Here is a 13,165-nt window from a genome sequence, read left to right as displayed (position 1 = left end):
AGCATTTGGGTGTTTATGTTGACACAACATTGTTATCATCTAAGTAATGCACAGAAGCAATTTAAAAGGAAAACAAAATGTTAGGTTATATTTAGGGCTGCAACTAATGATTATTTTGATAATCAATCAATCGGACAAGGTTTTTGTCAATTAATCAATTCTGTGGATTGTAAAAAAATTAAAGGATTTATTCTTTTTATTTGAAATTAAGCTCTTAAAGTGCATGAAAGTGAACTTTTCACCAAAAAATTGGTTTGTATAAAATTTTCAGAAAAGTATTTTTAGAAAATTAATTACTTGCATATATTTTAAGTAAACTGCTGATTTTTATAAAACACTCCCCCGTGGCTCTGCCCATGTAGTAGTGAAGGAGGACGGTGAGGAGGACCCCGCCTGGCTCCCTACTCCTGATGTCACGCTTCCTCTTCCCCTCAGCCCGCAGTCTCTGTCTCGGATTAGCACCAATACATCACTCCTGTAAGCGAACTATGATTCTTAGCGTGAAGTCACAAAATCAACTGGAATATTCAAGCAAATTATAGAAAAAAAACCTGATCTAAATCTGTTAAGTGTAGTTCTCTCATTCGCTAGCTAAATGGAGGTAAGGTACAAGCCGTGAAGCTGGTGCGTGAGTGAGAAGGACCCCACTCTCCTCCCCTTGGCCCACTGCATGTCTCACGGATTTTTGCAAATAAATCGGTACCACAAGCAAACTATGATACTTAGCGCAATGAGAGAAGTTGCAAAATCAACCAGAATGTTCAAGCAAATTATAGAAAAAAACAGTCTAAATCTGTTAAATAGTTCTCTTGTGAAAAGCAGACAGACAGACAGACAGATGTTGGATTTTATATATATATATATATATATATATATATATATTGAGATTTATACAATAAATTGAAAATGAATAGTGATAAATAAAACACTTAGTAGCATCTCTGGTACTTGTGCAATGAATGCGCACACACACAATTTCCTTAAAAACATAAAAGTTTTCAATAAATTAAATTAAATTCACAAAGTGGCTTATGCATTTATATTCACATTAAAACTGTTAAAATTAAACATGTAGTTTAAGTTATAATTTTGTTTTCATTTTCTGTGAAAGGAACAGATTATTAGCAAAGCATTATGAAAATATCTGACCACCAGAATATTCCACCACAGGACAGTCTGTTGTACCATCATGACTTTATTAGTTTCTTCAACTTTTAGGGCTTCAGCAATATTTGAAGTTAGCTACACACAATGAACATTATTGTCATATACTGGGGAAGCGTCCAGACTTTCAGCAAAACAAGTGCTTTCATTTGTGTAAGACTCAGTTCTTCCTTTGCGGATTTCATTTTAGTTGAAAGTTCTTTTTGCATCATCAATCTTATTTCTTTGTGTCTGGAAACCTTTTGCCAGTGCAGATTCTTTGGCACATCTGTTTGCAGCCAACAAATTATCATGGCATACTGCATTTCATTTCCAGTTGGGAAAGTGCTGTTAGATTTTAGCGTCTGAAACTGTGTGATCCTCCCACAAAATCTCTTTTACCGGATAAACTAGGTTTGCTGCAGCAGTACTTATAACTCATTGCACCTTCGTCCAAATTGTATAAAAGCCAATTGTTGAAGCCCAATAGCCAGCTAGTCTGAAACGTTCACTTTCTCACCCTACTCCTACCTTTTGACTGTGAATGAGCATTATGTCTTTCAGTCGCGGTTGATGTGCTGCAGGATTCATTGCTGTGCTTTCTGCTTTTTTCCATCTGTATGGTACTGGAGTCTTTAATTTTCTTTGCACACAAGACTCATTTTGGTGTTTCTTTGCATCCATGTTTTAGATACACACACTATCTTTACATGTTTATACAAGCGTGTAAGCCCAGGGATATACTTAATTCTACGCTACGCAGAATATGAGTTTGAGGATGCTGCTGCTACACAAGCAGTGTACTGACTATACTTGTACGTGTACTTTAAGTAAATATGGAGGAATCATAATGGTGAGAAAACAACACCTGGTTTGCTGTGTTATGAGTTGAAGCGGATAAAGATGGTAAAAATAAAAATTCTTTGCATTCTGATGTTATTACAAAGGTACAAAAAAAAAATGGCAACAGCAACACAGAAGATGGTATGTGAGACCTTTAAATGTATTCTGTCATCATCGTTACGATAGGGAATATGGGATGTTGGTATTGCCTATGCGAGAAATGAATGAAGGAAAGCACCATGAGTATATTTGCATGTCAGCATGTAAATCTGATGATTTGCTTCATCGTATCGAACCATTCATCAAATATTGAAGCACAAACATTGATCATGTTGGAGCTGCAAGCTTGCCGTCACATGTTGACAGTAAACAATGATGCTGACGTCGCGCACCAAAACTTGAACACACACCCCACTCAGATTGTTGCTGGTAATGGAACTTGCGCATGTGTTGTGTTAATTTCTGACAATCTACTCAGAGGACATGTCAAAAGAATGCTGGGAATGTATGTCAGTCATAAAACGTGCATGTAAGCTTTCTGGGCGTGACGTATAAACTGGCCCTAATGCAGCACTATAATTTAGAGTGAACGCGTTAAAAAAAAAAAGTCAAATATGGCAAGTTAAGATCTGAACATTTATTAGGATATATTTTAGTCGCCTATCATGGAAATGTTTTGGTTGCATTGTAGAGGTGTTCAAGCTGAAAGTCATTTTATTATGCCTAGTCAAGCAAACATTGTTTTCATGTGTTTGTACCACATAACATTCAACTTACTGGGATGATGGCGAGTCTTAAACCTCTACAAAGCCTGTAATGATGTATTTCCTTTTCAAATATTCGTGCATCACCGTTGTGCTTTTGTTCCTTACGAGGTCAGACCTACACATTGTGAAACTCAGAACTGTTTTTTCTGCATTTAGAGCAAAGTACTCTCAAACTCTGGAAGTGCCATCTTTTCTGTCACTTTCTTACAGTCTGCCATTTTTCTGACTGAAGTAGTGATGCAGTTGCAAACCACAAAGTACGAAGCCTAATGATTTAAACAACTAATCGATGAAAGTGATTGTTGCCAAAGTTTTTAATAATCAATTATTACTGATTGTGATGACTAGTAGTTGTAGCCCTAGTTATGTTGTCAAAACCATTGAATATAACCTAAGGGACATTACAGTATATTATGCAATAGTGAGACTGGATCTGGAGTACTGTGTCATGCAGAGGAGAGTAATCAAGTGCATCTCAGAACTTCAGGACATGTCCTACTCTGAAAGACGCAGAGAAATAATCCTGCTTAGTCTCGGGCAGAGGAGATTCTGTGGGAAACGTAATCCAGGTCATCAAAATTCTCAAAGGCATTGATGAGGCAGATCCAGCAGATTACATCACATACTTTTACACAGCATTGGAAACTAAGGGGGAATGCATTTAGGACTGAAATCAGGAAACACTTCTTTATGCAAAGAGCCGTGGGAATCTGGAAAAAAAAAAAACTACTGAGACATACAGTTGAAGCAGAAACCTTTATAACTGGATGAGATATTGGAAGAACTTAGGTATTAGCTAAAAAACAAGCTTGTCTTCTCATTTGTCAGACTTCTTATATTCTTACGTTCTTTCAAGAATATGAGAAAATTGAAGCATTTATTTTTGAAACATGATTTGGAAAGATAAAAAAATTAAAGTCTTTTGCATGGTTATCCATTCATTTTTCTTTTGGCTGATTACAGTATAGTGTTCTATATCCCAGAGTCACCAGCTATGAGCTCATTGTGGCACTAGTACATCAAAAGGCACATCTATTGTTTTTCCACAATTGGTAGATTTATATTAATGGATGTATTATATTAAGCATTAAAGGCTTGCTTTGATCCTAATACTGCTTATTATATTTTTATTAATAAATATATTAAATACTTGCTTTAAAATCTGCCTGTGTTACAAAATTCATTTAAGACCTGTTGTCAGAATCATTCTTAAAGTTGAAGCATCCATAAATAAACGTAGGACTTTAGTAATTTATTAAAAATGTGACAGCACCATGTACTGATTTCCAAAGCCTCCAGCCTCTTAGCCATCAGCTCTGTCACCAACGATATGTCACCTTAATTATATAGCTAGAGGTATTACCGTCATGGAGGTTAATGATGTGTAGTATTAAAACAAGGCTTGAATAGAAAGCTACTGTAGTTGGATGCCAATCCTCCCGTGAACACTAATGGTCTTATCAGAGTGCGGTATACAATTCCATTGTGATGCCTTGGTAAAAAAATGTGAATTATGCATTTTACAATGTCAATTAGGCATGCAACAAAAATGAAATATGTACAATCTGTCTCCTTGATAGAGTGCTTCAAGACATGACTGAATTTGAAAGTGAACAACTGTTAAAGTATTCTTTGTGCCTTTTACTTGACCTTGGACAGCCTCTGGTTCTAAGCAGGATTCTCAGCTCTTCAAAGGTATCTTCCATTAGGAGAATCTGACTTATAGTTTATAAATAGTCAATTAGTTTTGAATTGGTAACTCTAAATTGTCCCAGAATGAGTGAGTGTGAATGTGTCTTCTGATGGCTCAGTACCCTGTCCAGGGTTGATTGGACCAAACACTGCCAAGGCAAGCCTCTTGTGATTCTGTATTGGAATAAGAAGAATTTAAAAAATTAAGAAATCGTTGAAATAGTTTTAATAATAAATATATGATTTAATTTGTACTGTTAAATCCACTCCATTGATTGACCGTCTGAGTCTCTATCACACAGTACAGTATAATGGGCTGCTGAAGGCTGCCCCCCAGCTGCACTGGACACCAAGCTCTACCCAATTCTGCAATTGGAGGTTGGTCCAGCAGGATGCACTCTTAAAGGATACATTCAGTATTTTTCAAATTGAAGTTATTTCTTGACAATCATGGTATACATTAATTGCCCACATAAAATTGTGTTCTAAAGAGAAACATTTTTTATGCATTATAAAAATATTTTGTCCGTTCTATCAGCTTATGGTAGAGCTCTATGGAATCCTGCATCCATACATGATGGAAACATTGAGTGAGATTTTATTTTGCTAAATAATTTGAATTTTCACAATGTAATCTGCTCAATTATTTTAATTCTTAGCAAACAAATTAAATATTCCAAACAACATCATTTATAATTATCTACCCATTATTGAACCTACTTAATCTGGTTCAGGTGTCATGGAAAGCTGCCACCTATATCAACTTCATTAGACAGAAGGCAGGAACCATTCAAAAACGGAGCACCAGACAGTTTAGGGCACTCCCACAAACCCACACTGACCTAATCTGGAGTTGCCAGTTAACCTGTGGCCGGCTGCATTTTATGTTATTTCTAGGGAGAATGTCAGACTTAATGACCATAGTCGCTGGATCTTGTTGCCTTGAGGATGTCAGATTACATGGCTGTGGCTCATAGGAATGACAGACTGCACAGTTGCCTCAAGACTTCTCAGCATAATTTGAAATTCCCAATTTATCGAAAGACAGCCAATTGACGTGCTGCCTGAGAGCACTAGTGACGATACAAATCTTTTTTTAGTCTTGGCCCAACTTTTTTTCTCTTTTTCCAGTTTGTTGTAATGCGACAAACACGACACATGACAGGCAAGTCTCTTTTCTGTTAATATGCTCCATAACACGTGCATTTCTTCTTTCGTTGCATGCATTGTCCATCTAAGCTCTCATTTTGTCATTGGCTCTCACACACACAGACCACAACGCTTTGGCTTAAGACAAAATCATTGGGATGAGATGCAGAACATTCAGATTGAGTCACTGGGAATGTCAAACTGCACGACTGATTTCATGGTAGTGTGTAGTGACTGCCTCTGACTCTCTAACACACGTGTCTTTGGAAAAAAAAACACAAATACATGGAGAGAACGTACAAATGCCACACACACAGTGACCAGTATGGAGCTGTCAGGATGTAGTGTGATCCACTCCACATGGTAGCCATTTGTTACTACACAGTTGCAAAATCTGTCAATATTTAACTTGGAGAAAAAAAAAAATCTAAATTATTAACATGATTTTTATCTTATTTTTCAGGTGTGGAATGGGGTCTACTATTTCCAGAAGCAAATGGTGAATACCAGTCTCCCATAAACCTCAACTCAAGAGAAGCCAAGTATGACCCTTCCTTACTAGAACTACGCCTGTCCCCAAATTATGTAGTGTGCCGTGACTGTGAAGTAATTAATGATGGCCATACTGTGAGGATACTGTTGAAGTCCAAATCAGGTAGGTACTGTAGGCTTGACATGACACCTCACACACTCCAATACACACACTGTAAACAGTGAAAAGACTTAAAAGATAAACAGTAGAAATGAAAACATCTATATTTAGCTCCACACAACCCTGAACATGCAGATAAAAGCAGATTCTCATGCAGAGACTGCCGGGGCATTCAAGTTCATTACGGTGCTACAAGACAACACTGTGAGAAAATGATGAGAGCTATTTTTAGAAGTGCGAAAAACACTTACCTAAGCATTTTAGGTGTTGAAGCAGCCTGTTATACAACCTTGTCTTCACAGCAAAAGAGTAAAATCCTCCAGTTGTATCAGAACATTTAAAACTGATAACTTTATGTCAACACCGTTCTGATATCCATTTTCTGTGTCCGCATTATCTATCTTGTGAGTCTGTCTCATTACAACGCGTACGAGTGCACACACACACGCACTCACTATCTTTCAGAACTGGGTGCAAGCAGGCCCCATTCCTGGACAGTCTATCACAGCACACACTGACTCCCAAACCCACAGTGGCTAATTCAGTGTTCTTAACTAAATTAATAAGTAAATCTTTGAGAAAACCTTGAGAAAATTCAGATGTATAAATAAACATAACACAGAAACGAAGCAGATCAACTGCAGCTTTGAGATGCAGTGTGTTGTGCCATTCCTTTATTCAGGTTGGTATGGTGGATCTCAGCATAGGTAACTTTTTTAGTACCAGGTGGCACATCTTAGTTGTGTTTCTGGCAAAAGGGAAAGTCGTCATCAGCAAAGGCAAGCTAGCTGGACTTGGAGATACACGTTTATTTGGGAAAATAGAGAAAACATTATCAAAACCAAAGGGCAAAAACACGGACATAGAGACAAGGTTATCAGCGAGAAGTCAGTTACAAAAGGCATACCATCATGAAACTGACAATGAAGTTGGAAGGTGGACCTACACAAGTCAAAAATCAAGAGACATGCTCTCTCCAGAACAAGACGCAAAACTGCAAATGAATTAAAAACCAAAGTACCTTCAATATCAGTGTGAGTACACACTATGAGGTTTGAATTATAAAACTAACTAAATCCAAACTGAAAAACTGTGATCAGTACCGAAATGAGAATTGTCAAAAGTTGACAACCAGCAATCCATCCATCCATCCATTATTCAACCTGCTATATCCTAACACAGGGTCGCAGTCAAAAAATGCAGAAGCTGAGAAATGGTGACATGACACCCTTAAATTAAATGCTAAAAGAATTTCCACTGGTACATAATTACATTATAAATACAAATAACTCACAATTTATACATTCCAAAAACCAACAAGAAAGCAGCAGAACAAATTACACAAAGAGAAAACATTTAACAAAGTAACCCAAATTGTAACATGGCCATAGCCTGACTATGTTGCCCAGAGCCATCCTTCCAGTTTCTGAACTTGCATTCAAAGCGGGAGCCTGCTGTAGATTGGAGACCAGTTAAAAACAGGGCACACTCATTCACATACCCACTCTCACTCATGCCAGGCTATTACAGAGCCATCAGTTAACTCATCATGCATATCTTTAGGATGTGGGAAGAAACTGGACTACTAAGGGAAAACAAACTTGGCCTTGAAAGCTCCAAACAAACAGTGGAAGAGCTGGAATTGAACCTATATCTCTAGTCCTGTAAGGCAACAGGGTTCACCGACAAAAGCGCGATAGACATATGAGCGCCGACAAAACCTCAACAGACAAATGAGCGCCGACAAACTCACTAACTGGTTTTCGACAAATGCGTGCCGACAAAATCGTGAGAGAGGCCAAAAGAGTGGGACGCGTACGTGCGCATTATGTACACATTATGTGCTACGTTAAAACTGTTATAACTGCTGATGGCATGCCACGAACAAATAACTCAGTCGAGGGTTGGCATAACGCATCGTATATAAAGCGGAATTACCAGCAGTCAGGCAGCCAGCAAGTCTAAATACGCTCAACTATCAAGACGTCTTGCTGCAATTCTTCCTACATATGCAGGGCGTGATCTTAAGGACTATCTGTTTGCCGTGTCTCACAATATTGACTTCTAAAATAAACATTATTATATATGCTTTAAACTAGTAATTCATATTTAACAAAACTTTCACGATTTTGTCTGCGCGATTTTGACGCCGCGTTTTAATCGCTGCTATTTTGTTGCCGTTCATATGTCTATCGCGCAAATGTGCGGTCACTAGGCAACAGTACCAACCATTATGCCATACTTGCTCAAGGAATAATGACTCAAATTCTCATTCTGCCCAACACCTCGTGGCCATCCAGTTATGTAATACTAAGCACATCAATACCAGCTGAAATTCTGAGTTGCTAATTAATGTCACAAAATATATATTTGGATCTTGATAGTAAAACAAGTTAGTAAGAGAACCTTATAGGAGACAGGAAGAGTATGAGTCAAGGTTGCACCCTTTGACTTACTGAGTAACACCAAAAACATGTGTGAATTTACTAAAAAGGTAAGGAGGTGTCACAGTATATGTGCATGTAACCAAGCTGAAAACTGAAGCTCCTTTTATTAGACATTATAGTGCCTCAGTTGATGTTTGCACCAGTGATTAAAGAGCAACACTCACTGAGCAAATTATTAGGAGCACTATACTAATACTGGGTAGGGCCTCATTTTTCTCTCAAAACAGGCTCAATTATTTGTGGCATGTATTTCACAAGATGTTCGAAACATTCCTTTGAGATTCTGGTCCATGTTGACATGATTTCAAAATGCAGTTTCTGCAGATTCTTCAGCTGGGCATTCATGCTGTGAATCTCCCACTCTACCACATCCCAAAAGTGTTCTATTGGATTCAGATCTGGTGACTTGGGTGACCACTGAAGAACACTGAACTCATTGCAATGTTCATGAAACCAGTTTGAGATGACTTTCGTTTTGTGATGTTCTGGAAGTAGCCATTAGAAGATGGGTAATCCGTGGTCATGAAATGATAGACAAGACAGCAATAGTAATCTAATAGGCCATGGTATTTAAGCACCTATTGACTGGCGAAAATATGTGCCAAGAAAACATTTGCCACACCATTCGACTGCCACCACCAGCCTGGACTGTTGACACAAGCTGATTGGGTGAATGGCTTCATGGTGTTGTTGCCAAAGTCTGACCGCACCTGTGTGTCTCAGCAAAAACTGAGGTTCATCGTGCCACATGAGTGACTGTTTGGATAACTTCTTGGAGAAGCAGGCATAGAGGTGTTCTTAATAATCTGCTCAGTGAGTGTGTAAGGCTAGAGTAAAAGAGATTTTGGATCTATATTTTTTTTTATAAAAGAGAGGAGTAATGGAATCTCACAGCAAAGTCAGGATCTATCCATCCATCCAGACAAAAAATCCTGGATAGATGCCAGTCGAAATTGGGAAAGAAAGTGAGGGAATCACAGACATGGACAAACGCCACACAAGAAGTGCCCATCATGTCTGCAGCAGCCGTTAAAGACGTTTGAGGAAGCAACTGAGCTAACTAGAGCTGTCACTATGCTACTATTAGTCAATATAAAGGGGCTCAAATAAGGACTGGATGTAAAGAATTGTAGAGGGTGTCCACGTGTGAGCCACTTGTGGGGTGCGAACGGAACAGCTACTGCTTACTGTAATGTGCCAGCTCTATTGTATCGTCACACTTACAGAAATATTCAATACAAACTGATGTGTGTAATGTCTTATGGTGGGACAAAGGTGTGCCACATTATGAATCTCCAGAAGTACAGCCATTCTCCAACATTCATTTATCATCAAACAGGTTGGAAATATTGAATAAATCCCTTAAGCAATTAATACAAATAAGGCAGAGTTTAAAATTTCCCAGTGCTTTGAATGATACAATAAAGTACTTGTTGTTCACAGACTCATCTGTAAGGTCCCCTTCTAGTCATCATATTAGCATGCTATGTAAACAGCCGGAGAAGCCATTCCATGCACCAAAACTGTGCTTATTTTGTAAGATGCTGGGCTGCAGGCCAAGGAAGCATTTAGAAACAGGACAAGTAAAATAATGTGCGTCCATAGCTACCAAACAATGTGGTAGACAGTAGGACTTTAGGGACTTTCAAAACAAGGCTTAATATTATCTTGAAAGAATTAAGTGGATAGGACTAGATTTGTTGGGCTGAATGGTCTGATCTCATCTAGACTGTTCTGAATGTTCAAATTTAAAGTTATTACTGCACACCTCCAATAATTTACAATAAATAGAAGCATTTATATTCATTTTTATTTTTGCCATTAAAGTGCATTTGTATCGTCAAGTAGGTTACATTATAGTTAAAAAATCAATTTAATTAGCTACTTTGCCAATGCCTTAGGCATGTCATGTATATGCAAACAAAAATTATCCTTTAGAATAAATGTGCACAGAAATGGCAAATCCGGTTAATTAAAACTCAGCTATATCTATACACCTCATTCCTTTAATAACCAAAGAAGGCTGGCACTTCTAAACTTCCACAAAGCTGGTCCATCATGTGAATTCGCTTGTGCCTTCTGCCACACACTCCATTCTCAAGGAGCATCCTGCCTTGTTATTGTTTGTACCCTGAAGAGGCTCCACCTCACTGTGTAAGAATACATTAAAACTGTTTTCTTCAAGTTCATGTTCATGTTCGCTTCTTCAGCTCCAAACTGCATCTCTGCAGCCACTGTTCCTCAATTTTGAGGAAAGGAGGAGGATCATTCTACAGTTCAGTTATCTCCTCAAACATGGTAATTTCCTGCAAGCTAAAAAGCAAGTTTCCCTTTTACTTCTGGACCTTTTCCCTATTCTGCTTCAGCCTTTCCTTCATGACAACTCATTGCCCACCGGACGTTCCATCAAAACTATAAATGGTAAAATGTCCCACTTCCAACACGTCCTGTCCAGTGTTATTATACCGAGTGGTCACTTGATTGGATGTGTCTGTTCTTGCTGGCCTTAAGATGAATCCTGCAGTCACGTCATCTATACACTTACTGAAGGTTGACATATCCAAACATGGGCACTTTTCTTCATTCCAGTGTGGTAACATAACTAAACCAGTCAGGTTCACTCCTTATCTCCGTTACAATATAATAATACGGCAATGTACTACATATTTATTATGTAATATGACTTATTCCCATGAGATTTTTTGCATCATAATGTAAACTAAGGTGTAATGATTGGGCACACCCTTGTGTGTTACATCATGTACAACAGGCTGCACATAGTACAGTACAAGGGTTATACGTTATGATTTGGTTACCTTAACAAACGCAACTCAAAATGAATTTGTGATAACCACTCTCTGAACAAATTTAGTAACATTTTTTTTTTTTGATCAAATTTTTATTAACAAAGTAAAAATTGTAAACAATTGCAACAGCTCACAGAAAGGTACATTATATAGCAATAAAACACCCACACCATAGCAAAAGACCCCTCACCCAAGACCCCACCCGCCTTATATGAACAAAGATAGACTTGGATTGGGAGGCACAACAAGGGGAAAAAAGGATAACTAAATAAATAATTAAATAACCTAAGTTCATTTTGGCATGCAGTTTCCCTCTATATAAGTTAGGACTGACTGCCAGATTAAAATACAGGTGCTAGATGAACCATTAATCCGGGCTGCAGATAATTCAAGCAAAATAAGATTAAAAAAAGGGGTTTTCCATAAACCAAAGCATAATAAACTAGGAGATTTACAGCAAGAGGCTAAGGCTAATTTTGCAGTAATTGTGCCTTGAGAGAATAACCTTTGATGGAAAGAAGAAAGACAGACAGCAGAAAAGTTAAGAAGAAATAATTGAAGCAATAAAGGAATTCTATAAGAGAGAGATTAACCCAAAGCAAAGCATCTGTGAAGCATTAGATACAAATGATGTTCAAATCTGAATTGAGTATGTTGGTAATTGGGGTTCTTAGATGCTAAGGTAATGTTCTTAAAAATTATATTCCAGTCAGGAATAGTAAGAGAGGGACGTCCACATTCCCAAAACAAATTAACAGGCAGGTAGCTTTCCACAACGTTGTATGTAATATAGAGACAGGCTTTGTTTTAGGAGACAGAAACTGAATAAAGGAAAGCAAAGGATGAAAGAGTAAAGAAGACACCAAAACACAGTGAGACTTTTAGTGACTGGAATGTTCGGAGCCCTGAGCCGGCAAAAATATTGCCAAGAGTGCAAATTTATAATATAATTCAGAATAAAAAGATCAATTCCGTTCTGTAGTTTGTATTCCTTGTCAACATTATGTTGCTCACTGGGCTTTTCATACAAAACTAAAATAACGAAACATTTTAAACATTGCCTAGAATTATAAACAGTATACAATAGTCAAATAGCCAGATGGAAGAGGAAAATAAAAACTTCAGCTAGCATTGATACAGGAGAGAATAAACCTCAAGATCAGGGCTTCTTGAACTTTTTATTCTGAGGAGTCAAATAAGAAAGTGAATACCATACTGGGACCCAAGAAGAGAATTCTTATGCTAATGACAGCAGAGCTACTGTATATGTGTAGAAATAACAATAGATATGTCATACATGTTTGCATTTCTAAGCAGGAATATTAGTCACATGACTAAAAGAGAAAATTGGAAAGCAAGCATATAAGGTGTGTCTATTTAATTCCCAGTACAGCTGTGTAGTGTCGACTGGGTTACAAAGTGCTACAGAAATATTAGACCTGTTGAAAGTGGCATATGGCGAGAATACTATGAAAAAGTCTGAGTGACATAAGAAGATGTGAATGTCGATGCCAGAAGTGGATCATCCATCGTGACAATGCCCCATGCCATGATGTGTTCGGTGTTTTGAGACTTTCTGGCTAAGAAAAAAATTGCCAAATTGGATTGTCCATCCTATTCACCTCTTTTAGCCCCTTGTGATTTCCATCTCTTCCCAAAAAATAA

General features: G+C 37.8%; 1 protein-coding gene across 1 annotated transcript in view; it reads left to right on the top strand.

The window, feature by feature from the left end:
• Positions 1 to 13,165, top strand: part of ca8 (carbonic anhydrase VIII) — a 170,890-nt gene that overhangs the window by 48,782 nt on the left and 108,943 nt on the right. The window contains exon 2 of the mRNA XM_039754564.1: positions 6,058 to 6,249. Coding sequence (XP_039610498.1) covers positions 6,058 to 6,249 — 192 coding nt within the window. The remainder of the gene's footprint in view (positions 1 to 6,057; positions 6,250 to 13,165) is intronic.

This window comes from Polypterus senegalus, chromosome 5, assembly GCF_016835505.1.
Source record: "Polypterus senegalus isolate Bchr_013 chromosome 5, ASM1683550v1, whole genome shotgun sequence".
NCBI classification, from domain to species: Eukaryota; Metazoa; Chordata; class Cladistia; order Polypteriformes; family Polypteridae; genus Polypterus; species Polypterus senegalus.
Note: the sequence above shows the minus strand (reverse complement) of the source record. Positions and strands in the feature narration are given on the sequence as shown.